Source organism: Acinonyx jubatus, chromosome A2 (genome assembly GCF_027475565.1).
Source record: "Acinonyx jubatus isolate Ajub_Pintada_27869175 chromosome A2, VMU_Ajub_asm_v1.0, whole genome shotgun sequence".
Taxonomy (NCBI): domain Eukaryota; kingdom Metazoa; phylum Chordata; class Mammalia; order Carnivora; family Felidae; genus Acinonyx; species Acinonyx jubatus.
Window position 1 is genome coordinate 108,576,351 of NC_069383.1, and position 27,601 is coordinate 108,603,951.

Sequence of the window (27,601 nt, forward strand, 5' to 3'; positions counted from 1 at the left end):
CTCCTCTGGCCCGCCCCCCGCGCACGCAGATAAGGCCTACGTCACGACGCTGTGTTCTTTCGGACGCTTCCCGGGCTCGGGCGGGTCACGTGAGCCGCTTTTCGCGCGAAAACTGGTTGTTGCCGGAGTGGCGGCGGGGAGCGAGGCGCTACCATGGCGGTGAGCGCGCGTTTGCCGTGCGGAGGGGAGCGGGCCTGGGGGGCGACGGGTGGTCCCCACGACCCGGCACGTCTGCCTGGGGCCAGGGGCGCGGGCGGTGCGGGCGCTCTCCGGGAACTGGGGCGAGGGGCTGCGCGCTTGTGGTTCTCAGACTCTTTTCGCCGCGCTCGGTCCCGCCGGGAAGGGGCCTCCGGATGAGGTTGGGTCCCTGGGCTCGGGTCGGGAGCTGATTTCTCCCTTGTACTCGTCTCTTGCGGGGTTTGCAAAGCCAGCGGGCCCCGCGCCAAGCTGGGAGCTCGGAATTCCTTAACCCGAGCTAAGTGGCCCACCCGGCCACTATCATTCACCCACCGCGTACATGCTTGTGGGGCACCCTCTCTATGCCTGGCGCTGGGTGTACACAAGACAGACACGGTCCCGCCATCTTCGTGCACGTATTGTGGTATTTTTTGTCCGTTTGTCTTATTTATTGTCTTCTCTCCACCAGTCTGTACGTTCCAGATCTCTGAAGTTTCAGTCACTCTTGTATTGTGTTTCCTATCGCAGTGTCTTGCATATCGTGGGTGCTTTCATGGGTGGGAAGGCAGGCTTACAGGAGAGGAAGGCAGAGGGAGTAGAGAAACAGGCATATAAACAAATGAGGTGTCTTTAGTGACTGGTCCTGGAGAAGGGAAATGGGAGTGAGTGGCTGCAGTGTTTGAGTAAGTGATACTTGAGCTGCTTCCTGTGTGCTCAGAAGCCATTGGCTCAGCTCACTGGAGAGCATTCCAGGCAGAGGGAACATCTAAGGGCAAAGTTTTGAGCCTGACAGGGTTTGGAGTGTCGGGGCACAGGGTCACAGGTAGAGAGGGCTGCCTTATGGGAAGCTAAGTCAGCCCTCACGAGTTCTTGGTCCTCCATTGCAGGAATCATCTGAGTCCTACACTGTGGCATCCAGCCCAGCCCGGCGGCTGCGAAACGATCCTCTCACTTCCAGCCCTGGGCGAAGCTCCCGTCGCACCGATGCCCTGACTTCCAGCCCTGGTCGTGATCTTCCCCCTTTTGAGGATGAGTCTGAGGGACTTCTAGGTACAGAAGGACCCCTGGATGAAGAGGAAGAAGATGGAGAGGAGCTTATCGGAGATGGCATGGAGAGGTATTTTCATTCAAGGCCAGGCACTCAGCAGACGGTTTTTGCGGAGAGCTCGTGGGTTGTGTCCAGTGACCTTGCTTTGGGTGCAGGGGTAGCAGATGAATCAGAGTATCCTCGTCTGTGAGTGCACCTTGATGGCAGGGTCTAGGGGGAGACAGGTTCATGGAGCCACAGCATAGGTCCTTGTAACTTGCTGAATCTTCGTCTGGGTCCTAAGGCCTGGGCGAGCCTCAGCTCCATAAGATGTGCATCCCAGGGGATGCACGGGGTCTCTAATGTGATGGACCACGTCAAGGATGCCAAGGGTGACTTGGAACAACAGGAAGAGGAGGCAGCTGAGTGTTTTTCTGCAACTTGTTTTTTGCCACTTCTTTTCTGCAACTGAAACTGTGCGGGGGTGCCTGATGAATCAAGATTTCTTTTTTTATTTAGATATTTTTTTTAACGTTTACTTATTATTGAGAAACAGAGACAGAGGATGAGCATGGGAGGGGCAGAGAGAAGGGAGACACAGAATCCCAGTCAGGTTCCAGGCTCCGAGCTGTCAGCACAGAGCCCGACGTAGGGCTTGAACTCACCAACTGCGAGATCATGACCTGAGCCGAAGTCAGACGCTCAACCGACTGAGCCACCCAGGTGCCCCCTTTGAGACCTTCTTTTACTCTGACTTAGGGGTTCCAAAAGTGTTTGAGATCACTGTACAGGCCATCCTATAATCCATGGAGAGTACCCTTTGTGAGCCACCCAAGGGACTTGCGAGGGCTCTCTGGACCTTTCAGATCTTTGCTTTAAGCATCATTACCCTAGATGATGAGACTGTTGTGCCATACATGTCACACTGTGGAAGGAATTGGGAGTCTTTGGACAGATGCTCTGAATTTTTTATGTGAACATATGTTTTCCATTCTCTTTGGCATATATCTAGGGACGGAATTGCTAGCTCTTACGGGAATTCTGTGGTTAATCTTTTTTTTTTTTTTTAATCCTAGTTAACATACAGTGCAATATCGGTTTCAGGAGTAGAATTCAGTGATTCGTTACTTATATACAATACCTAGTATTCATCCCAACAAGTGCCCTCCCTCCTTAATACCCATCACCCATCTAGCCCCTCTCTCACCCACGTCTCTCGTCAACCCTCAGTTTGTTCTTGATCATTAAGAGTCTCTTATGGTTTGTTTCCCTCTCCTTTTTTAAAATCCCCTTGCCATATGTTCATCTGTTCTGTTTCTTAAATTCCACATATGAATGAAATCATATGGTACTTACCTTTCTCTGACTAATTTTGCTTAGCATAATTTACTTTAGCTCCATCCATGTTGTAGCAAATAGCAAGATTTCATTCTTTTTAAAAAAAATTTTTTTTTTTTTTAATGTTTATTTTTGAGACAGAGGGAGACAGCGCAAATGGGGGAGGGACAGAGAGAGAGGGAGACACAGAATCTGAAACAGGCTCCAGGCTCTAAGCTGTCAGCACAGAGCCCGATGCGGGGCTCGAACCCATGAACCGTGAGATCATGACCTGAGCCGAAGTTGGACGCTTAACCGACTGAGCCACCCAGGCACCCCAAGATTTCATTCTTTTTGATCACTGAGTGACATTCCAGTGTGTGTGTGTGTGTGTGTGTGTATGCATATATACGCACACACCCCACATCTTTATCCATTCATCAGTCAATGGACATTTGGGCTCTTTGCATAGTTTGGTTATTGTTCATAGTGCTGCTATAAACATCAGGGTGCATGTACCCCTTCAATTCTGTATTTTTGTATCTTCTGGGTAAATGCTTAGTAGTACAATTGCTGGATGTGGGGTAGTTCTATTTTTAACTTTTTAAGAAACCTCCATACTCTTCTCCAGAATGGCTACACCAGTTTGCATTCCCACTGACAGTGCGAGAGTGTTCCCCTTTCTCCACATCCTTGCCAGCATCTGTTGTTGCCTGAGTTGTTAATGTTAGCCTTTCTGACAGGTGTGAGGTGTTATCTCTCTGTGGTTTTGATTTGTATTTCCCTGATCATGAGTCATGTTGAGCATTTTTTCATGTGTCTGTTGGCCATCTGGATGTCTTCTTTGGAGAAGTGTCTGTTCCTGTCTTTTGCCCATTTCTTCATTGGATTATTTGTTTTTTGGTGTTGAGTTTGATAAGTTCTTTATAGATTTTTGGATACTAACCCTTTATCTGATAACGTCGTTTGCAAATATCTTCTCCCATTCTGTCGGTTGCCTTTTAGTTTTGCTGATTGTTTTCTTCTCTGTGCAGAAGGTTTTTATTTTGATTAGGTCCCAGTAGTTCGTTTTTGCTTTTGTTTCCCTTGCCTCCAGAGACATGTTGAGTAAGAAGTTGCTGTGGCCAAGATCAAAAAGGTTTTTGCCTGTATTCTCCTCTAGGATTTTGATGGCTTCCTGTCTCACATTTAGGTCTTTCATCCATTTTGAGTTTAGTTTTGTGTATGGTGTAAGAAAGTGGTCCAGGTTCATTCTTCTGCATGTCGCTGTCCACTTTTCCCAGCACCACTTGCTGAAGAGACTGTCTTTATTCCATTGGATATTCCTTCCTGCTTTGTCAAAGATTAGGTGGCCATACGTTTGTGGGTCCATTTCTGGGTTCTCTATTTGGTTCCATTGATCTGAGTGTCTGTTTTTTGTGCCAGAGTTGTAAGTTTTTAAAATTTATTCTGGATACAGGTCCTTTATCAGATATGCAGTTTGCAAATATTGTCTTCTCAATCTGGCTCTTTTTTCTTAGCCATTTCTTAATGGTGTCTTTTGAGGCACAAAAGCTTTTAATTTTGATTATGTTCAGTTCCTTAGTTTTAATATGGACCAATTAGAATTTCACGGAGGACAGAGGATATCTCACGTGACTTAAAATTCTCAAAGAACTAGACAAATACCATTTAACTGAAAACATTTAAGCATTTGGAAATGGATCAGCCCAGAAATGTACCTGGCTCTGGGATCTGTTTCTGGCATCAGCAGTGTGGAATTGCTAATTCTGAGTTTACTGCAAAGAAAAAGAAAGGGGGGGTGCAGTTCCTCCAATCACCACTTTGAAAAAAGGGAGAATTCCAAGATGGTCTGGGGTGGGGGTGGGGGGGGGCGGAGTGCAGTATGGTATCTGAGAATGAGCCTGCAGTTTGTGGTTGGATGTATTTTGACACCCAACTCTGCTGAGCGACTTTTGGCAAAAGCCCCATTACCCCCGTAATCCAATTTCCTCATCTTTCAAATGGAATAATGGTGTCTACCTCCCAGAATTGTAGGGAGGAAAGCCGTGCTTCACTCTCATGGGTTCTTTGTTCAGGCAACATTCCCCCTTCAAATATCTGGTAGGTGACTGGAAAATGAGTCCTTGAAGATCTTAAGGGTAGCTGAGACGGTTGAGCCAGTGTGTGGACGTTTCAGAGAAGCTGGTTTGGCAGATGTCAATAGATGACCCTTCCAGAACTTCCAGGGGCTTGGGGTGGCATTGTCTGGGAGGAAGAAGGTGTGGGGAAAATTTCTGCCTTGTTGGGGGGCTGGGGTTGGCTGCCTGAAGGTTTTGGGGTTCCTTCAGTTCCTGTTTCTTTCGGGATGCTCAAAGCTGTCTGGAGATCTGTCCCCTTTTTTATTGTGGTTAAATACACGTAACACAAAATTCACCCTCTTTACATGTTCAATCCAGTGGCATCAAGTATACTCACACTGTTGTATCACCATCTCTGCCACCCATCTCCAGAACTTTTTCATCCTTCCAAACTGAATCCTGCAGAATTTGCCCTTTGGGGATTGGCTTATTTCCCTGAGCATATTTGTCCTCAAGATTCACCCATGTTTAGGGGTGCCTGGGTGGCTCAGTTTGTTAAGTGTCTGACTTCAGCTCAGGTCATGACTCAGAGTCTGTGGGAGACTGTGCTGACAACTTGGAGCCTGGAGCCCGCTTCAGATTCTGTGTTTCCCTCTCTCTCTGCCCCTTCCCCACTTGTGTTCTGTCTCTGTCTCTCTCTCAAAAATAAACATAAAAAAACATAAAAAAGATTCACCCATGTTTAGCATGTCAGACTGTTTTTCCTTTTGAAGACTGAAATATACTCCGTTGTATGCACAGGCCAAGATTTCTTCTGGCCTGCCCAGCCTGGGGCTCCTGAGCCTTCTGGAGCAAGCCCACTTCTGGGGGTGGGGGGGGGTTTTGTTTTGGTCTTGATAACTAACAGGGTCCATTCCGGGGCTCTCTCAGGGACTATCGTGCCATCCCGGAGCTGGATGCCTACGAGGCCGAGGGACTGGCCCTGGACGATGAGGACGTAGAGGAGCTGACGGCCAGTCAGAGGGAGGCAGCGGAGCGGGCCATGAGGCAGCGTGACCGAGAGGCTGGCCGGGGCCTGGGCCGCATGCGCCGTGGGCTCCTGTACGGTAGGTTCGAAGGTCTGCAACCTCCAAGGGTGCAAGGCTGGTCCTAGCTTCCAGAGCCTAGGGGAGCTGGGAAAAGCAGTTCTGGGGAAGGCCTCAATTGAGAGTATCCCTTCGGCCCCCAGACAGCGACGAGGAGGACGAGGAGCGTCCCTCCCGGAAGCGCCGCCAGGTGGAGCGGGCCACGGAGGAGGGTGAGGAGGACGAGGACATGATTGAGAGCATTGAGAACCTGGAGGACCTCAAGGGCCACTCTGTGCGTGAGTGGGTGAGCATGGCAGGCCCACGCCTGGAGATCCACCACCGCTTTAAGAACTTCCTGCGCACCCATGTGGACGGCCATGGACACAACGTCTTCAAGGAGCGCATCAGCGACATGTGCAAAGGTGTGGCTTCCGAGCATCCCTGCGGCCCCTCCGCTCACTCGATCCGCCTTTTAGAGTTCTCCTGCAGCAGGCTATTTGCATGGGCCTCTAACGGCACATTTAATAGGGGTGGGAAGTGTGGGGAATTCTGGGTAACTTGCCCGTAGCTAGACAGGAGCTACCACCAGAAGCTGCAGATGTTTGTCTTTTAGGCGAATACAAAATGCGTGTCTGCACTAGGATGCTCACTGGCTGTCCAGGGACACCAGCTGGACCACAGAAATGTTTTTTGAGTGCTTAATAGGCGGCCGGTTTCATGTAAAAGTCTGGATTACTAGTTCAGTCAGAAAGTAGCATGTTTCCGTGTGGCCGGAATTACATTTAAAAGGAGGCACGCAGGGGCGCCTGGGTGGCTCAGTCGGTTGGGCGTCCGACTTCGGCTCAGGTCATGATCTCACGGTCTGTGGGTTTGGGCCCCGCATCGGGCTCTGTGCTGACAGCTCAGAGCCTGGAGCCTGCTTCCGATTCTGTGTCTCCCTCTCTCTCTGCCACTCCCCTGCTCATGCTCTGTCTCTCTCTGTCGCAAAAACAAATAAAAACATTATAAAAAAAAAGTAAAAGGCACACAGATTATGGTTCCCTGCTGTCCACTCCGCCCCCTTTTGTTTTGTATTTTACACAGTTTACTCACAGGTTTCCTTCGTGGCCCTCTTAGGCATTTTGAGTTTGCAACGCTCCTGTAAACGTCACCCTGTGCATTTCACTTGATGTAATTTTGCGCTACGCTGTGTGACATCTGCATTTTACAGTTTGGGAAGCCTAGGCTCAGGATGTGTCACTTGCCTGAGTCACGTAGCTAAAGCAGGGCAGGCTTAGAAGTCAGGGCTGGGGTTGCCAGCCCCAAGCCAAGGATTTGGGTGGGCAGGCCTTCTTCCCCGCGCAGTGAGACGGAAAGTGCCTGCTGTGTCCGCGGCTGAGCTCTGTGCTTAGTCTCTTTTTCCTGCCTCCAGAGAACCGCGAGAGCCTGGTGGTGAACTATGAGGACCTGGCGGCCCGGGAGCACGTCCTGGCCTACTTCCTGCCTGAGGCACCCGCAGAGCTGCTGCAGATCTTTGATGAGGCTGCCCTGGAGGTTGTGCTGGCCATGTACCCCAAGTACGATCGCATCGCCAGCCACATCCATGTGCGCATCTCCCACCTGCCTCTGGTAGAGGAGCTGCGCTCGCTCAGGTGAGCTGAGGGCAGGGCGAGCCTCAGGGTCCGGGTCCTTAGCACCCCGCTGTGGCTTCGTTCGGGGGAGCTCCAGCAAGGCCACGGAGGTGTGGGCAGGCTGGCTTCAGCCGAGGAGAGAGTCCTCACCCCCTGTGCTCTGGCACTGGGGCGCGATGGGATGACCCTGGGTTTTCTGGATCCACCTACTTACAGCTCTGACCTCTGCAGGGCATGGGTCACGCATCTGGCCTCCAGGACTCTGATATTCTCGCTCTTGTGTCTGCAGGCAGCTGCACCTCAACCAGCTGATCCGCACCAGCGGGGTGGTGACCAGCTGCACCGGTGTCCTGCCCCAGCTCAGCATGGTCAAGTACAACTGCAACAAGTGTAACTTTGTGCTGGGGCCCTTCTGTCAGTCTCAGAACCAGGAGGTGAAGCCGGGCTCCTGCCCCGAGTGCCAGTCAGCTGGCCCCTTTGAAGTCAACATGGAAGAGGTGAGAGACCGTCCTGTGCCCACTGTTGGCTGCTCTTCCTGTCTGTGCAGGATGGAAGTGTGTATGGCCGCACCCTGAGGTGAACCAGATCTATCTGGCTAGTCTGTTTAGTTTGGCCCAGGAGTTTTTTGAGAATTTAAGCCAATATTTTAAGCAGATAATTTTATTTAAAACATCAGAGTTGATGGCTTTCTTTAAAAAAATGAGAAGCTCTGGAAAATTGGGCTCACTCTCACCTGGCTGCACCCTTAGCAAGGCACCTGCTTTCCCGTCCCTCACCCACATGGGGCTTCCCCTTGACAACCCTGGTACCTACCTCTCTGACAGCCTCCCATTGGGAGCCTCTAGATGGTGACTGCCTCAGACGCTGCTGTGCCGTATTCAGGAGGTCCTGCTGAAAGTCTCTGAGTTGTTTGCCTTTGTACTTGAATGACTTCATCTGTAGAGTGGGGGTCATCAAAGTACTTTTAGGGGACGCCCAGATTGCCTGCTTAGCTCGTCGTTTTTTTTTTTTTTTTAACGTTTATTTATTTTTGAGAGCGAGAGTGTGAGCAGGAAAGGGGCCGGGGGAGGGGGGCAGAGGATCCAAAGTGGGCTCTGTACTGACAGCAGTGAGATCACGACCTGAGCCGAAGTCAGACGCTCAACCGACTGAGCCACGCAGACGCCTCTTAGCTTATCCTCCTTAAGAGTCCACCTTCACAGAAGCTTCTTGAGAAGTCTTGTACACAGGAGCAGAGTTTCAGGCTCTGCTTCTAAACAAGTAGTAATTATAGTTGAAGCTTCTGGAGTACTTGCAAGGTACCGAGTGGTGGGTGATGTGTAATTTCACACCCTTTGAGGCAGGTGGTATTACTGACCCCTAGGTCACCCAGCTAGGAAGAGGTCCAAAGGATTTGAACTCCGGATTTTGATCAGAGTGTGTGCTTCCGATGGCTGTATTTTGTGGCCTGTTTGCTAGACAGTGAAATAATGGATGTTACATTGCACAGCACGACGTTAGCCTGTGACGTTTGGCAGTAGGGCCAACGCTTAGTGGAGCTCACCATCTTGGTTGGCATTGATGTGTTTTTGACATATGGTGTGATTTAACCATGAGGTTGCACTCAGAGCATTAGCATCCCCATTCTGCAGAAAACACGTAGAGAGGGGACATCAGTTGCCAAAGATCACACACCCTAAGCCATGGAGCTAAGATTTGAACTGGGGCAGCCTGGTTCCAGCATCCATGTGCACAAAGGGCTGGGTTACATAGCATTTAGCAGGTGCTTGACTGTCTAGCAGTAGGGAGGCATCCACAGGGGTGGTGGCAGGGGTGGGGACCGTCTACTCATATGTTGGTCACAGCAGGCTCATTCCCTGCTGTCTTTCACTCTCCGTTTTCTAGTGAGTTGGTAGAAAGAAGAACCATGTCTGTTTTCCCTCCTCATGGGGCCGTGGCCAAGGTCGGGTGGCATAATAAGTGAGTGTTTGGAGGGGTGCAAGGTTGGCCATGCAGAGACAGGCTCCTGTGACCTTGTGTTTGCCCCACACAGACCGTGTATCAGAACTACCAGCGCATTCGAATTCAGGAGAGTCCCGGCAAAGTGGCGGCCGGCCGGCTGCCCCGCTCCAAGGACGCGATCCTCCTCGCCGATCTGGTGGACAGCTGCAAGCCAGGAGATGAGATAGTAAGTGGCCCGGAGCAGGTGCGGAGGGAGCCGAGTTGCTAGGGAAATCAGCGTGAGCATCTGTGGTGTGGCGAGGGTTGGAGAGGGTTGCCGGCAGCGGGGGCGTCGGCTGAGGCTGGTTCTTCCATCGCTGAGAGGAAGACGCCTCGGTCCTTGTAAAGGCTGGCGGGTTGGAATGTAGGAGTTGGTTTTGCTTTGGCCGTCTGGGTTACTTGTCTCGGTGCCTGGCGTGGAGGACTTGGGGATGACTTGGGAAGGAGGACGCGCCCCTGGGTCTGACCCAGGGCTGGCCTTCTGGCTTGGCTCCCTTCTCCCAGGAGCTGACTGGCATCTACCACAACAACTACGATGGCTCCCTCAACACGGCCAACGGCTTCCCCGTGTTTGCCACTGTCATCTTAGCCAACCACGTGGCCAAGAAGGACAACAAGGTCGCCGTGGGGGAACTGACAGATGAAGATGTGAAGATGATCACCAGCCTCTCCAAGGACCAGCAGATCGGGGAGAAGGCAGGTGGAAGGCCGGGTGGGATTGCCATGCTCCCAGAGGAGGCTGGGGGCCCACTGCCCCAGAACCACGGTCTTGATTCCCTGGGTCCTGGAGTCTGGGCTCCCTTCCTGGCGTCAGTTCGGAAAACTTGCCTTGATGGGGGGGACTGTACCGCTATTCACGTGGAATGGGGCTGTGGTGAGGAGTCAGTGGATGGAGTGGAGCTTGGGCTCAAAGCTGAAACAGGTGCCGCATGGGGGGTGGGGGGAGTGCGCCCTGCTACCAGACTCCTCCCCATAGTGGTTTCTCTAGGAAGGACTCAACCCCAGAGTGGTTTCGGGGCTACTTTGTTTTAATTGTGGATGTTGTCACTGAAGGTTGGGGAGCTGGGATGTATGTTTCACCTGCTCAGGTATCGCTTGGCTCCCAGGTCGGGAAGTGTTCTCCTCAAGCTCACGGCTGTCCTCCATCTTTTTCTCGTTCTCTCTTCCTGTTCAGCGTTTAACGCAGAACAGCGTAGCCTTCTTTTTGCCTCTGCTCTTCTGCAGAGCCAGACCCTTGGTTCAGTGCAGCTTCCATTTGGCTTGTTTAACAAATGGGATCCTTCCCTTGAGGGTAGGGCCACATGTGACACACCTCTGTCACCTCCACCTGGGCCACTAGGATTTGGGGTACCACCAGGAGGCGGGTGCTTTCCCAACCGTGGACGACAAGAACCTCATTCTGTCAGCACACTCAGTCCTTGGATGCCTTTTATGGCCACAGTCTAGGATCTTGGTGGGAAGTCCGGCACAGTCCTGGCCCTCATGGGGCTCATAGTTAATCAGGATCCCCAATAACAAGAAAGAAAACAATGGAACAGGATCTTCTCACAAAATCGGTACCATGGGAAGATGGTTACAACCCATGATTCTTTGGTTCCCACGCTTCCCAGAGGAAAATGAGTGCTAATGCAGTGGACATGTTTTCAGACTCTTCGTGAGTATCTGAGCCAGTTTCTCCAGGAACAGAGACCCAGCCCTCCCCGCTGGGTGGCCTGGCACACATCAGCCGTGTTCATGTGCTCCTGACCTGCCACGGGAGCCCCGTGCTTCTAGGACACTTTGCCAGCACCCCTCTTTCTCTCTGCTTCAGTTCTTGCCGCTCTCCCGCTTTGTCAAGGAGACGAGGACGGCAGCAGATGTGAGACAGGATGTAGTTGACTTACCCAAGGCTTCGGACGAGGCGGTCCCCACGCGTGCCCTGTGCCCCAGACTTCCAGAACTGCTCGTAGTTGTCCTAGCATAGAAAGCTGTGCCGCACTTCTGGGCCTTGGTAGCTGCTGTTTCGTCTGCCTCCTTGTCTGTGTAGCTAACTTCTTCAGGTGCACACATGTGGGCTGTCAGTGTACTGACTGCTCAGTTTCAGTTACACCTGCACACTTACACGGTGACTCTCCCAGCATTGGAGAGGGTGACTTCTAAAGAGAGGTACTTTATTTATTCATTTATTTGTATTTTTAGAGCGCGGTTGGAGGGTGAGAGAGAGACACACAGACAGACACTGAGGCAGGCTCCACACCCAGTGCAGAGACCAACGTGGGGCTTGGGGCTTGGTCCCATGACCCAGGGTCATGACCTGAACTGAAATCAAGAGTTGGACGCTCAACTGACTGAGCTACCCAGGCACTCCTAAAGAGAGGTCCTTTAGAAGGATCTAGAGGGGATTCTTTTTTTTTCTTTTAATTTTTAATGTTTATTTACTATTGAGAGACAGAGCATGAGCAGGGGAGGGGCAGAGGGAGAGGGAGACACAGAATCTGAAGCAGGCTCCAGCCTCTGAGCTGTCAGCACAGAGCCCGATGCGTAACATCATGACCTGAGCCGAAGTTGGATGCTTAACTGACTGAGCCACCCAGGCGCCCCTGAAGGGGATTCTTCTAGAGAGGATGACATCTCTGTGGGACCCCTTTCTGAGCCCCCATGGGTAAAGGAAGACCAGATGATACCAGGGAGGGTTGATCTGTACTGGCCCCATCTTTAGTCCAGTGTCAGGGTGGATGTTTTCACCAATAACTTGTTCAAAGACAGAAACTGCACTCAAGTTTTGGGGAACAAACTGAAAGAATGGATGACAGGCAGGATCCAAAAATGGTGGGGCTCCTTTGAACTATCGAAGCCAGAGGTTTGCAAATTGGTAGCCTGTGGGCCACATGCTGCCTGCCAGCAGGTTTTGTTCAGTTGGTATGTGTTTCTGTGTTTCCTTTTCTTTTTAGTTTGCATTTATTTTTGAATGAGTTATCATCCTTAGGAGTCCAAGAGTTTTCACCTAAAGATCCAGAAGCCATCCAAGCATCCATCAGTGCTAGGTCTGTGTTGCTCTCCAGCAGTGACAGACGGGAGCCAAGCGGCAGCTGCCTTGCAGACAGGGCGTGCTCCCTGCTGTCTGCCCCAGCCACCCGCTTCTCTGTTCTCTGCAGCCTGAATAACTCGAGTGTGCAAAAACCCAGGGCATTTGATTTTGTGGGCCCTCGTCTGTGATAGATATTTCTACCGACATATCAAGGGATGCAGTTCACGCCTAATACTTAGATTGCAAAGAACTAATGGGAGCATCGGTGTGCAGCCAGCCTCTTTAGTTTGGATTTCAGCCCAACCCTTGGTGTGATCAGATGGGCTGCTTGCATCTGGGTAGTAGGATCCGCAGGCAGAGTTGTTACAAAGATTACATAGATGTGCACACACAAATGTTCCACTGTTGTGTGCTCAGCAGGGAGCTGTTACTGCACGTCCGTACAGAAGTTAGACTACTTGTACAAAACGTGGATGGGTGTCCCAAAGGCATAAAGAACCGTAGGAAGATAAGCATCGTCTCATGTTCACAGTCGCGGTGCAGTTGGGGGCTTGTCTCCTCTTTCTGGCGGGGTATTCTGCGTGGGGAGCGGGAACAGTGCGTATTGAGAGTTAATAGCATGAGCTTCAGATTCAGAGGAATCTGGGGTCAGGTCCTGCCTGTCTCATTTAGGAACAGACAGTTGTCTGCCCAGAGCCTCGGTTTGTTTCCTCCTTTGTGACATGGAGGCCCCAGGATCATGAGGTTTAAATGGAATACTTCACGGGAAGCGTGTCCTTCCTCGGCAGGTCTGGGTTTAGTCTCACCCTTCTTACCAGCCATTAAGGTTGCCTGTTACTCGCTCAGACCAGCTAGGTCAGCGACAGGACAGCGTGGGCTTTAGCATGGTTGCTTCCTTGCCCTCTAGTCTACAGGAGGCCCATCTGGATGCAGTGGGTGCTTTGCAGGAGGGGAGCTGAGCCTGGGAAACTGGTGCATAGCAGGCAGGAAGGGGGCCTGCTGTTCTTGGTGCTGGAGGGAGACATTACCTCATCCACGCAGGGGCACTTCATACGGGAACAGCCCTGAGAAACGGTCTGGGTAAAGAGAGGTCAGGGACAAGTGGCCTTGGCACAGCCACAGGACGCACAGGAGGAGGAGACATCCATGGCAGATCGTGTCTCCTGACACTCCCGGCACAAGTGAGGGTTTCGTGGCAGAATCATGCACACTGAGCATGAAGCACCTGCTTGACGCTCTCTAGGTAGTTTCCAGGTAGCAACAACAGTCCTATAGTGGAGGTGTCACATGTACCCGTCTTATTGGTGAGTAAACTGAGGCACGGATTAAATAAGCCTCCACACCGCACAGCTGCTAATGGCAGAGGCAGGATCCCCATTGGGCAGTGTGGTCTGAGCCTGCGCTCCAGGGACAGCTCTCTGCTCCCTCTCCGTCAGTTACTGCAGCTGGGGGAGGACGCCTGTGTGCATGCTGGATTACGGTGAGTTCTGTGCATGCCCAAGCACAAGTCCTGACCTGACAATTAAATCTTTACCACACAAACTTCTGGATGTAGGCGTGGAGCGGCACAGTGAGCCCCACATGTCCTTCCCCCGGCTCCACCGGTGGCTGCAGTCGTGCCAGCCTTGTGTCCCCTCGGGCCCACTCATTACTGTGAGGCCACTTTCCGACGCAGCATCTGCAACCAAGGATCTCTGACAGGCCCTCTCTGCTGAACCTAACCCCAACTCTGCAGCCACACTTTAAAAACTAATTCGCAGTTCTGTAATACCAAGTATTTGGTTGGTCTCCACATTTCCCTGATTCTCCTACTTTTTTCTGTTTTTTACAAGTTTCCTGGACTTGATCCCGAGGGAAGGCCCCCACATTGCGACGGATTAATCTCTTAAATCTAATCTTTTTAGGTCCCCTCTCCGTCTCCTCTTTTCTTGCAAGTTTTTTTAAGGTTTTACTTATTTATTTGAGAGAGGGAGAGAACGAGTGGGGGAGGGACAGAGATAGAGGGGAACAGGGGATACGAAGCAGGGTGTGTGATGAGAGCAGAGAGCCCGATGTGGGACTCAAACTCAAGAACCACGAGACCATGACCTGAGCCAAAGTTGGACCCTTAACCAACTGAGCCACCCAGGTGCCCTCTTGCAATTTGTTTGTGGAAAAATTTGGGTCGTCTGCCTGCTGAATTTTCCATAGTCTGGTGTTGCCGATTGTGCCCTTGTTGAACATATTCCTGGGCCACCCGCTTTCTGTGAATTGTCACTGAGCTGTGCAGGCTTACCCAGTGTCCAGGTTGATGGGGTTTTTTTCTTCTTTTGGTGTGGGGGCGGGGGGTGGCGCGGTAAGACTGCATCAGGGGCCTGTGTTCCCACCGGGGACACGTGCCTTGCCTCTCTGTGACATTAGCCACTGACGATCCTTGGCTAAACCCGTGCATTCGTCAGGGGTTGCAAAATGATGGTCTTCTAATTCCAAATCCTTCTTCATTCATTTTCTGGAATGCTTCTATGTAGAGAAGCTTCTCTCTGTTAATTTTTGGACTGTCCCTGGGTAGAGGTCCAGCAGGAAAAGCAGGAGGGTGCTTGATTCTTTCCCTTTGTTTACCAGTTTTCAAAATAAGCAATGGTCCCCTCCCGGGGTGACCACTGAATGTCATTACAAATTAGCGAATATCTGTGTTATTGAGGCGCCAGGTGATGCCCAGCGTGTCCCTCTAGTGGCCAGTATGAAGCCTGTTGTATTGGCTCCTGAGTGGTGTTGTCGTGACCCCAGTTGTCTGTGATGGCTTTCTTCTTTCTCTTGTAAGACACTGCCATTTCTCCAAATAGCCCTGTGGGATGTATAATTTTCTCTCAGTGGGAAATGGTATTTAGAGATGGCAGCCTCTCACACGCACCAGGCCTGGACTACCGTTCACCGGTTAACGCTCTATGTCCTCTCCTTGGGCTAGGTCTTGCGGGAAATGTTAGGGCCAAGGAAAGAACCAGCAAAAGCGTACACGTGGAACCGACTTCCGCTCCTAACTTACTACGTAAAATCACAGCAGGAGGCATTTCTGGCACAGTGCCAGTGGTGCTGGCAGATCCTCTTTCCGGAAGGACCTGCTGGTCACACTGTCGTCTGGCAGCAGGGGAAAGCAGCCGTGCCTGGGATAAACCGCTGACCCCTAGCCCAGCTCTGAGAATTGGATTTCTCCCACCTTCACTCCACCTTCTGGGGAGTCCAGAGGGAGCAATTCTGGCCGGTGGAGCAGGCAGGATCCAGCCCGGTGGGTCTCCTTCAGGATTTTCAGTGCTGATTTTCCTGCTCCAGTGCCTCCTTCCCCCCTGGGGCCAGCTGCACTGCCGGCTGCCTTGGTGTGACCTATAAGGAGGGGAGGATGTGCAGTGCTTGTGCAGAGCTCCTCAGTTCAGAAGGCAGGTCGAGAACAGTAAAGGCATGCAGGTGGAGGTGGAAATTCCTTCCTGCTGGCAAGACATTTCTTTTATGTCTCTGGTATTATCTTTATTTGATGTTGTTTCGAATCTTAGGATGTTTTATTTATTTTTTGTTTTTTAGATAGCATGTGCACACATTGGGCAGAGGGGCAGAGGGAGGGGCAGAGAGAATCTTATGCAGGCTCCACGCTCAGCACGGAGCACGACGACGTGGGGCTCGATCCTACGACCCTGGGATCATGACCTGAGCCCAAATCAGGAGTCGGACTCTCAACTGACTGAGCCACCCAGGCACCGTGGTGTGGGCATTTGGGGGCTGGAGGTGTCCCCATTCCCTGAGACTGGAGCGTGGGGGGGACCTGCTGTGTGTGTCAGCTTGGCTCAGACGCAGAGCACAGGTGCCGTTCTCATTGGCTCTTTTCCTTCCTTGCAGATCTTCGCCAGTATTGCTCCTTCCATCTATGGACACGAAGACATCAAGAGAGGCCTGGCGCTGGCTCTGTTTGGAGGGGAGCCTAAAAACCCAGGTGAGTGGCGCTTGGGTGCCACCCACCTTTCCTCTGCACGGGTGTCCATAGGAGCCAGCATTGTGGGTATTAGACAAGGCAGGACTCTGCATTTAAAGGCCGGGTGCCTGGGGAGAAAGCACATATTAACAGATGGCCATGTATGGCTTGGTCGTTGTAGGCGGAGCGTAGTCCATGGCCGTGGCTCTTAACTATAAAAATAACACGGGGGCGCCTGGGTGGCTCAGTCAGTTAAGCATCCGACTGGCTCAGGTCATGATCTCGCGGTTCATGAGTTTGAGCCCTGCATTAGGCTGTGTGCTGTTTGCACAGAGTCTGCTTCGGATTCTGTGTCTTCCTCTCTTTCTGCCCTTCCCCTGTGCACACATGTGCACATTCTCTCTCAAAAATAAACGTTTAAAAAATAATAATACGTGAATATGTTTTGATATTTTCTTCTTAAATTGTTAGAAGTCACAGAAAGGTTAAAGTCACTGCTGACCATGTTTCTTTCTTTCTTTCTTTCTTTTTATAAGTTTATTTATCTTGAGAGAGAGAGAATCCCACGCAGGCTCCGCACTCTACGTGCACAGCGCAGCCCAGCCCAACTCAGGGCTCAGACCCACGAAACCAAGAGCCAGGCACTTAACTGACAGCCACCCAAGCGCCCAGTTTCTAAGCCGGTCCCGTTTGTGGTCTTTCCTCTGATTAGTGTGCTGTGTGCCCTAACAGACCTTTGCATGGCCGTTCACATAGACTTACGTGCATACGTCTACAAAAACCAGAAGAATTTCGTGGCATGTGTGTATATGTCTCTGTTTACAAACATAGTAATTTCCTGTAGCGTGTGTTAGTGATTGTGTAAAATACTTGCCTTACCTTTTCTGCCCAGTAGCAGGTTTGTGTTGGTGCCCACTGAGCTGGTTTATTCTCCCGTGACTGTGTTGTGGTCTCCGTAGCCTAGCGTCCCGGGTGGAGAACATTTGCATTGCCTCCAGTCGCTTAACATTGACTGAGAGCGTTATACAGGCGTCCCTGTGCACCCATTTCTCTGGGTCCAGTGCTCAGAAGTGGGATTGCTAGCCCTAGGGTATCACGCCCCTTTCTAAAATAATGTGCTTCGCATAAGCAGGCTGAGAAATTCGGGATACTACATCTCGCACCCCTCTCCTCTTCTACATCCCCACCTCTGTCCCTGCCTCCAGGGGGTAAGCACAAGGTGCGAGGTGACATCAACGTGCTCTTGTGTGGAGATCCCGGCACAGCCAAGTCTCAGTTCCTCAAATACGTCGAGAAAGTGTCTAGCCGTGCCATCTTTACCACTGGCCAGGGGGCTTCAGCCGTGGGCCTCACAGCGTATGTCCAGCGACACCCTGTCAGCAGGGAGTGGACCTTAGAGGCTGGAGCCCTGGTTCTGGCTGACCGAGGAGTGTGTCTCATCGATGAATTTGACAAGGTGGGCCCCTGGGCCACATGGTGGTGGTACTGGGGAGGTGTTGGCTTAGCCCCGAGTGGGGGAACAAATGTTCATGGGATAGCAGTTGGGGCAAAGCATCATGCAGTTGGACTTTTGCAGATGAATGACCAGGACAGAACCAGCATCCACGAGGCCATGGAGCAGCAGAGCATCTCCATCTCCAAGGCCGGCATCGTCACCTCCCTGCAGGCTCGCTGCACGATCATTGCCGCGGCCAACCCCATAGGTACACCAGGCACGACAGCCATGGGGGTTGGGGCTCTGCCCCAGGGAGCAAGACCCGGAGAGGTCCTGCCTCGGGAAGTAGGAGCCTGCAGCCTCCCTCGGCCAGTCCCAGGGTCCGAGGAAGGAAGGAACTGAGCATCAGTAAACCTTCCTCTTTTTGGTTTTTGCTGGGGGGAGGGGGCAGCATGGAAGCAGGACGTGGGGTCTTTTGTTGGGCTGTGTTCTCAGAACCAGTTTTGGACATTTTCCTTAGAAGATAAGAATTTAGTGCATTGTCTCCACTGGAGTCGAGTTGATTGTTGGTCCCAGCTAGCACGTAGGTGAGAGCCCAGGCACCCCGCCCACTTATTCTAGGTTTTTTCCTGCTGGGAGATGGTTACACATTCTATGAAAAGGCTATGTCAGGGAAGGGCTCAGGGAAAGACCTCAACGTCTTGTCAAGCATGCCTGACAGTTGCAGGCACTGAGTGTTCATCCTCTTCCAAGGTCGTCTTTCTGTTTTGTCTCTGAAGTGACTTGGGGCTGGCAAGAACTCTCTGCTCAGGAGATGAGCAGATCCGGGAGAGCATGAGCCCTGATGGAGAGGTGCCTTTGTGTTACAGGAGGCCGCTATGACCCCTCACTCACCTTCTCAGAAAACGTGGACCTCACGGAGCCCATCATTTCCCGCTTCGACATCCTGTGTGTGGTGAGGGACACGGTGGACCCAGTCCAGGTACACAGCCCCATGTCTCGGTCCCCGTGCAGCAGGCTGCAGGGATGTTGAGTGAGGATCAGAGCCTGGGTTGTACTAGGTGCAAGGAAAGGGACACCATTCGGACCGTGGTGTTTGTCAGGGAGTCAGCCTTGGTTTCTTTCCTTCACTGGCCTGTGCCCACCGCCCAGCTGACATGGTCCCCACTCTGTCACTAGGCCCTGCTGGCCCCACCAACTGCACCCACGTGTTTCTCCTGCATCCCTGCTGCAATCCAGGTGCCAGCTTCTCTTGCTCTGACCCGAAGCTGCCATGTCTGGTGGTGGGTCTCTTGGCTTCTGCTCCCAAGATGGAAGGTGGAAGTTGGCCCATCTTCTGGAAGCATAAGGTGGATGCATCATGCCTTTTCTTAACTTGCTGTCAGCTTCTAGTGTAACTAGCAGAGAATCCACTGGCCCTACGAGGACTCCTGTGGACCTGTCTCCTCCTCGTGCCCTTTGCTTCGTCCACCCCAGCCACACTGCCCTCTCTCCCTCCCCTGTGGATGCCAGGCTTTGTGTTGTCAGCATGCTCGGCTCTCTTTCTGGAGTGTTCTTCCTAGATTGCCGCACGGCTGTGGCGCTCTGGCGGCCTCAGCTGGAGGGATCTCCTCGGGCCTCAATCTCAGGCATGTTACTCTCCGGGTATCTCGGAAACCGTGTCTGTTCCCTCTCCCCTCACTAGGAGGCAAGCTCCGTGTGGAATTCCGTCATGTGCACTGGTCACCCCCGGCCCCCACCGCCGCGTGGCCACAGCAGATGTAGGATGGCACCGTTGGGAGAGTGTCATTCCCGAGCCACATGCGGCTTTCACTTCTGGTGAGCTGACCTACCCCGGGCCAGGTCACAAGACTCATCCTGTGGCCTGGCCTCTCCTGTCTCGTCTTAGGATGAGATGCTGGCCCGTTTTGTGGTTGGCAGCCATATCAGACACCACCCCAACAACAAGGAGGAGGAGCCGGGCAGCGGTGGCACCCAGGAGCCCGCCATGCCCAACACGTACGGTGTGGAGCCCCTGCCACAGGAGGTCCTGAAGAAGTACATCATCTACGCCAAGGAGAGGGTCCACCCGAAGCTCAACCAGATGGACCAGGACAAGGTGGCCCAGATGTACAGTGATCTGAGGAAAGAGTCCATGGTGAGCGCCCAGGGTCGGGGCAGGGGGCGGGCTGCAGAGAGGGAAGCACTGCAGAAGCTTCTTCAGCTGTGCGATTCATCTCAGAAGCGCCAGTGTGACTTTCCTCTAAGAACTGCTATGTAGATACCGTAGCCATCTTATTGCAGATGGAGTGTGAATGCGTCCGTCTGCATGGTATGGGGCCCCGGGTCTCTGGAGTGTTGGCCACTGGTCAAGTTCCAGGCTGACTTTGTGTGAATCTCCCCCAAATGAACGCACGATCTGAGCGAGTGTTAGTTCTTTCGTAGCGGAGTGGAATTTAGAGGCGGCCTGTGTGCCGCTGGAATGCAGAATTCGTGTAGTCTGGTGGGTCTCACCTACCTCGTCAAGGCGACAGCTGCTGTGTTTCTTTCTTTTTTTACCTTTTTGTCGGGTCTTTGGTGAGCATTCAACTTGGTTTTTATAGAGACGGCTATATTCTCTCACGTAGCACGGGAATGTGCAACACTTACCACCTGGCAGAAGCCAGTACAGCTGGCCAGAAACATCGCGCACTTGGGGTGGGAGGGGGCACACGAGTGAGCTGGTAGGAGAGAAGGTGCGGGCGGGATAGGGTCGGGCCACAAGCATCCGGCATCCATGGGGGCCCCCAGCACGCTTCGAGAAGGGTGGAGGTGTGAGTTCACCCAGTGGCTCCGTCGACTTCTGCCACAGGAGCCACCAGCCGTGCCACTTCTCCGTTTTCCTCGCCTCTGTCTCCCCACTGCAGGCGACAGGCAGCATCCCCATCACGGTGCGGCACATCGAGTCCATGATCCGCATGGCAGAGGCCCACGCGCGCATCCACCTGCGCGACTACGTGATAGAGGATGACGTTAGCATGGCCATCCGCGTGATGCTGGAGAGCTTCATCGACACGCAGAAGTTCAGCGTCATGCGCAGCATGAGGAAGGTGGGTGGGAGCTGCGGCGAGGGCCCGTGGGAACATGGCCTGCAGGGGGAGGGGGTGCTGCTCATCACAGGCGGCCACGGTGGGCATCCCGAGGCTCTGGCCCAGACCAGAGCTTTGCTATCCTTCCCGGCTGCTCTGGCAGGTCGTGACAGGAGTGTGTTAGAAGTGGAGGCCGGTCATCCTGTACTGGTCTCGAGGGTCCTGGTAGGGAAGGGCATCACTGGACTTCGGCTGTTCTCTGCAGACTTTCGCGCGCTACCTCTCGTTCCGGCGAGACAACAACGAGCTCCTGCTGTTCATACTGAAGCAGTTGGTGGCAGAGCAGGTGACATACCAGCGCAACCGCTTTGGGGCCCAGCAGGACACGATCGAAGTTCCTGAGAAGGACTTGGTGGACAAGGTATGGGCACAGAGGGGAGGAAGGGCAGGGCTGCTTCCTGGGGGGCTGTCCATCACCTTTGGGGGCAAGAAGTCCTTGTCTCCTCATTAAGGTGGGCAGGCCTTGGATGGGAGCCATTTATTGAGTGTCTGTGGCATGCTGAGCACCACGCACTTTCACTCTTGACCGTGGCGAAACAAGGTGATGAGGCCGCCATCGCCTCTTACAGACGAGATGGGCACAGTGCGGCTAAGTGACTGAGGAGCTGGTCCCCGCTCACAGGCCATCGGCAGACCTGAGACTCCAAGCCCTGTGTCTGGCTCCAGACCCTGGCCCAGTCGCCTCTGCTCCACTTGACTGCCACCCTCCCCCCGGCCAGGAACGGGCCTTAGAAACTGCGCCAGGACCGAAGGCTGTGCTGCAGACAAGCAGAAGTTCATGCCCACAGCTCACTCTGACGTTTTCTCTTTTTAGGCTCGTCAGATCAATATCCACAACCTGTCTGCTTTTTATGACAGCGAGCTCTTTAGGATGAACAGGTTCAGCCATGACCTGAAACGGAAGATGATCCTTCAGCAGTTCTGAGGCCCGGGGCCAGTGCAGGAGGCTGTTGAGACGCCAGCCGGGCAAGCAGACCGGTGCTGCCCTCACACTGCCTGGGGGGCACAGAGCTGACCGCCGAGGGACTTGGGGGAGTGCCGGCACTCGCGGCTGAACTGTCCAGTGTCACCCCCAGTCTCCTGGGCTCAGGCTGGGCTGGGGACGGGGGTGTTTGTTTCATGGGCTCTACTTTCTGCTTCTCGCGCCGTTGTGGGTGGGCACGCTTCGCCAGTGTTCCTCTCTGAACTGCTCGATGGCCCACTGGCTCCCGGAGGTTTGTCTCCACTTCGTTCCGTGGATCATAGTCGCTTGTTTCCAGAGTACTGTGGTCTGTTTTATGTGACTGAGAGTATGAGGGTGTCACGAGGACTGTTGTTGCCTCTTGGTGTGAGTTCCTGTCCTGGGTGCTTCTGCCACTTGTGCCAAAGAGCACGTTGAAGGTATTCCTAGTGTTTTTCTGAAACCAGTCCTGCAGGTTTCTCTGGGCTTCTGTGAGTAGAGAGGGTGTGTGGGCAGCAGGGCATGCAACCTGGGGCCAGCACCTTTGGCCTCTGTAACGGCCACAGGGATTGCTCTGGTCTAGCCAGGGCTGACCGTCATCCTTGTCGTGTTAATCTGTTTTCTCCTCTTAGGCATTTCCCCGTCATCTTGTACATTCAGTTTTTGTTCTGTAGTTTTAACTTTTAATAAAATGAAATAAAGTCTAAATACTGGTAGCTGCCAGTCTGAATTCTGTCTTAATATAACGCAGGCTTTCCTGCACTTCCCTTGAAGGCCTTTCCCACCTTCCATTTTTGGTGTTCGGTGGGAGGCAGATCTGGCTGTAAGAGCTGTCGTCTTTGTGGATGTGCAAGAAGCAAAATGGTGTGGCTTCTCCCTAGGGAATTCACTTGGCTACTGCTGCCTCTGTGACTTCTGTGGAATCCATGAGAATCGTAGAACAGAGTTGTATACCTGGTGGGGCTGGAGGTAACTTGGCCCTGCCTCCTAACGGAGCAGCACTGTTCATCTCCACAGTGTTGCCACGTGACCTCTACCTGGAAGTGCCCAGCGGTGATCAGCTGCCATCCGGATGCGTGGACACCAACGATTCTTACTGTTTCTTACCTGAGATTTAGCAGAAGTGTCTCCCTTCCATCGTGTCTCTCTTGTCCAAATTTTCCTTTCTGGAAACCGCCAAGATAGTCCTTCGTACGAAAGCCCTGCAGACGTTTGATGAACCTAGTATATTTGGTTCCCTCCCTCATTCAGTCCCTTCCACAAATCCTGGAAGGGTCTGAGGGGTGTGGCAATACTCCAGTCATCCCTGAGGAACCAGTTAAGTTCTGCAGAACTGAATGGGGGAGAAGAGGGATGAGGAAGTGCCCCTTATGAGGTGAGATCTTTAGGAGAAAGGGAACGTGCCAGCCCCAAAGAAAAAGCGGGTGTGGCCAAAGCTTGGGAGCGGGGAGAGTGGGAGCAGGAGCCAGACCCTTGGGCTTGCAGGCTGAAAGGGAAGCTTTTTCTTTACACAGAGAACACTTCTGACACCAGATGTGAGGGTTCTTCACGCTAGTCAATTCACGGCGGTCCTACACTGGCGCCCTGCGATTTAAGGCCGCTCTGACGCCACCTGGAATCAGCGTGCAGACCTCAGGAGGTAAGGTCTCAGTCCCACAGGCCTGTACCCACTTCAGACACTGGTTGCAAGTTGTGGGTCCCCAGGTCTACACTTCTGTCCAGCTTGGCTACATATCGCAGGTTCCCGTGCCCCCCTCCTCAGGTTTGATAATTTGCTGCAATAGCTCACGGAACCCAGGGCAGCAGTGTACGTACTATGACCAGCTTCTTACAAAGGACATACTGAAGGACGCAAATGAACAGATGGAGAGAGAATACGTAGGGTGAGGTCCCGAAGAGTCCTGAGCACAGGAGCCTCTGTCCCTGTGGAGTTTGGGGTGCCCCACACTCCGGGCACACGAATGTGTTCTTGTTCACCAACCCAGATGTTCGAACCCCTTCAGTCAGGGGTTTTTATGGAGGCTTTATTACATTGGCATAATGGTTAAACCATCGGCCATTAGTGATTAGCTCAACCTCCGGCCCCTCTCCCTACCCCAGAGGTCAGGGGCTGGGACTGCTCCTTCCAACCCACTAATCCCATGGTTCCCATGACAACCAGGCCCCATCCTTAGAGGCTTTCCAAAAGTCCCCTCCTTCAAACTATGGTATAGTTGAAAGGGCTTGTTAGGAAAAAGTAAAGGCATTCTTTTCACCTTTATTACTTGGAGCTTCAGAAGCCAAGATAAAACCCAAATATTAGAACAAGATGCTCTTTTCCTCTTGTCACTTAGGGGATGACAAAGACATTAAGCTCTCTGACCAGGACTGGGGAAGAAGATAAAATATATACACTATACATAGTTGTGTTCTATCGAAACCCAGATTAGGGATCTAAATTTTTTTCATGGAGATATAATTGACATACCACGTTCTATTCATTTCAGACGTGCAGCATAATGATTTGATAATTTGTACATATTGCAGAGTGATCACAATAAATCTAGTTAACATCCATCACCCCACATGGCTACAAAAATTATTTTTTCTTGTGATGAGAAATTTTAAGGTCTCTTTTTACTCTCTTAGCAACAATTAAATGCATAAGACAGCACAGTTAACTATAGTCACCGTGCTGTACTGTATATTTCTATAACATTACAGGACAGTACCACACAGGCCTGATAAGGGCTCGAGTCTGGCTGGTAGCCAGCCCTTGAGGGGTGGTGAGCAGGAGACTAACACGGTGTATTTTACAGGGGGCTCCTGGCCACTGTCGACTCCTACAGGGAGAAAGGAAGAAGAATTAGTGGCATAGAAGGCTCTGGCGCTGTCTGTGGATGGCAGTGGTCTGAACTAGGGGATGGGGGATGGATTTTGCAGGTAGGTTTGATAAGACTCAGGAATGCATAAGAAGTGGGAGTGGGAGAAAAGAAGAAACCGTTTCTAGCTTGAGAAACAGGTAGAGGTTTAGTGGAGAACCAAGAGCTTCACTGTTGGCATGTTGGCTACGAACGCGTTGTAGCTATCCAGGTAACTGTGAACTTTGCAGGCTGACTTGAGCCTGGACTGCTGATAGATGTTCCGGCAGGAGCTGTAATCATCTGACAGCTGTCACCATGGGGCCGGGCGTAATCACCCAGCAGAGCGCAGCAAGACACGAGCACCCAAGGAGACTCAAGGGCCCATTATCTGAACCAGCAAAGGACACTTCAGAGTGGGCAAAAGGCGGGAGGAAAATGAGAGGAAGGGTGGTTATGGAAGCCAGAAGAAAGCAATTGAAGAGGGTTGAGGTCATTTGGGGCCAACATAGCTGTAAGTTTGGGTAAAATGACAGGCCTGTCCCCCGTAACCAAGTTTCATTGCATCTAAGATGCCATCTATTATAAAAATCACCATTATTGTACGTGCTGCTAAGACAAAAATGCTAACGTTTAGAAAGATTAGATGCTGTCAACCTTAACACATCGCAGCTTAGAGGTGCTGGGGGATTGTTTCCAACGTGCATCTTAAGTGGAAATAGGGCATTTGTGGTAAGGCGGAGGCTGCTGTTCACCTTGAGGAGCGGTTTCAATGTACCGCTCTGTTTGTAGAATAAAGGGCAGGTTAGCAATAAGGAATACAAGTTGTATATCTGGAAAAGTCTTGAGAAGTTTGGCTCTGAAGGGGGAGCATGGAAATGGGCAGCTGGCAAGGCATATGGGATCAAGGGAATGGTTTTCCTGTCGTGTTTATGTATTTAAAAAAAATTTTTTTTAATGTTTGTTTTTGAGAGCAAGAGAGAGCACGAGTGGGGGAGGGGCAGAGAAAGTGGGAGACACAGAATCGGAAGCAGGCTCCAGGCTCTGAGCTGTCAGCACAGAGCCCGCCATGGGGCTCAAACTCATGAGCTATGAGATCATGAGCTGAGCCGAAGATGGGATGCTCGACTGACTGAGCCACCCAGGCACCCCGTGTTTATGTATTTTATAACGGGACGATTAAAGTTTGTATTTGTGCAATGAGAGTTTACTAATGGATTAATTGGAAAGGTAACTGAGTGAAAAAATAAAATGCCAGAGGATCCCATATATGTGAAATTTAAAAGTATACTGATACTATGTACTGTTCATGTGTATATGTGTGTTAAAAATAATACAAAATGTATGGGTCACCTGGGTGTCTCAGTCAGTTAAACAGCCGACTCTTAATTTCAGCTCAGGTCTTGATTTCACGGCTCAGTTTGTGGGATTGAGCCCTACGATGGGCTTTGTGCTGACAGCACGGAGCCTGTTTGGGATTGATTCTCTCTCTTCTCTCTGGTTCTCCCTGCCCCCCCACCTCCGCCGCCACCAAATAAATAAATAAACTTAAAAAATTCTATAAAACAAATTATATGAAACGTCTGCTTCTATGTTCTTGTGTTTTTTTTTTAAATAACGGGTTTATTGAGATAGAATTTACATACCATATGATTTTAAAATGTACAGTCCGATGGTTTTAACATTTAGAATTGTATAACCATCATCAAAATCAATTTTAGAACGTTTTCATTACCCGCCCCCCCCAACACCCATACCTGTTAACAGTCACTCCCCTCCTGTTCACCCCCACTCCCTAGCCCTGGGGAAAGACAAGCCTACTCTCTGTGTCTATGGTATGCCTCTTCTGGACATTTCATATAAATGGAATCTTAACAATACATGGTCTTTTGTGATGGGCCACTTCCACTCTGTTTTTATGTTCCATCCCTGTCATAGCCTGTGTCAGCACTTTATTCCTTTTTATGGCTGAATAACATTGCGTTGTTACTTATCTGCTCATTAATATTTTATTTATTTATTTATTTATTTATTTATTTATTTATTATTTTATTTATCTGCTCATTAGTCGAGCATTTGGGTTGGCTCCACCTTATCAATTATGAGTCATGCTACCATTAACAATCCTGTAACAAGTTTTATATGGACACATGTTTTCTGTCCTCTTGGATAGTACCTAGGACAGGAGTTGCTGGGTCATTGGCAACTCTGTTTTAATCTTTTTCCCCCAAATGTTTATTTTGAGAGAGAGAGAGAGAGAAAAACAAGGTGGGGAGGGGCAGAGAGAGAGGGAGACAGAATCCCAAGCAGGCTCCATACTGTCAGCGCAGAGCCCGATGTAGGGCTCTAACCCACGAACCACGAGATCATGACTTGAGCCGAAATCAAAGAGTCAGACGCTCAACCAACTGAGCCACCCAGCCACCCCAACTCTGTTTTAGTCTTTTGAAAAGGAAACAGCCTATTTTCCAAAGCCACTGCACCATGTGCGTTCCCATCATTAGGGGGCATGAGGGTTCTGATGTCCACATCCCACGGAACGTGAGTTGCCTTTCTCTTTGATTTTAGCCATTTCCGTGCAGGTGAAGTGCACGGATTCTCGTTGTGATTCTGATTTGCATTTTCCTGAGGCCAGTGAGGTTAAGCGTCTTTTTGTGTGCTTATTGGCCATTTGTAGATCTTCTCTGGAGACCTATCTCTTCAGATGCTTGCTTGTTTTTAATTGGTTTGTCTCCTTATTACTGAATTATGAATTATAAGAGTTATTTATATATTCTAGACACAAATCCCTTATCAGATGTGTGACTTCCAAATGTTTGTGTTTTTTTTTTGTTTTTTTTCCCCTATTCTGTGGGTTGTTTTCCTTTCTTTGGTGATATCCTTTGAAGCACAGAAGTTTTTCATTTTCTTGATTTCCAGTGTATAGATCTTTTGTTGCTTGTGCTTTTGGGGTCATCTCGGAAGCCACTGCCTAATCCAAGGTCATGAAAATATACTGCTGTGTCATCTTCTAAGAGTTGTATAGTTTTAGCTCCTACATGTAGGTCTTTGATCTATTTGGAGTTAGATTTTTGTGTGTGGTGTGGGGGGAGGAGGC

General features: G+C 51.3%; 1 protein-coding gene across 1 annotated transcript; it reads left to right on the forward strand.

The window, feature by feature from the left end:
• The first annotated feature begins 39 nt into the window (after positions 1-39).
• On the forward strand, positions 40-22,380 carry MCM2 (minichromosome maintenance complex component 2). Its single transcript, XM_015083928.3, has 16 exons — positions 40-159; positions 1,065-1,294; positions 5,512-5,687; positions 5,810-6,070; positions 7,060-7,279; positions 7,548-7,755; positions 9,291-9,425; positions 9,743-9,934; positions 16,110-16,203; positions 17,388-17,638; positions 17,759-17,885; positions 18,487-18,599; positions 19,506-19,754; positions 20,503-20,685; positions 20,930-21,085; positions 21,539-22,380. The coding sequence occupies exons 1-16, from the start codon at positions 154-156 to the stop codon at positions 21,647-21,649; spliced, it is 2,712 nt and encodes a 903-aa protein (XP_014939414.2). The 5' UTR covers positions 40-153; the 3' UTR covers positions 21,650-22,380.
• Positions 22,381-27,601: the final 5,221 nt, after the last annotated feature.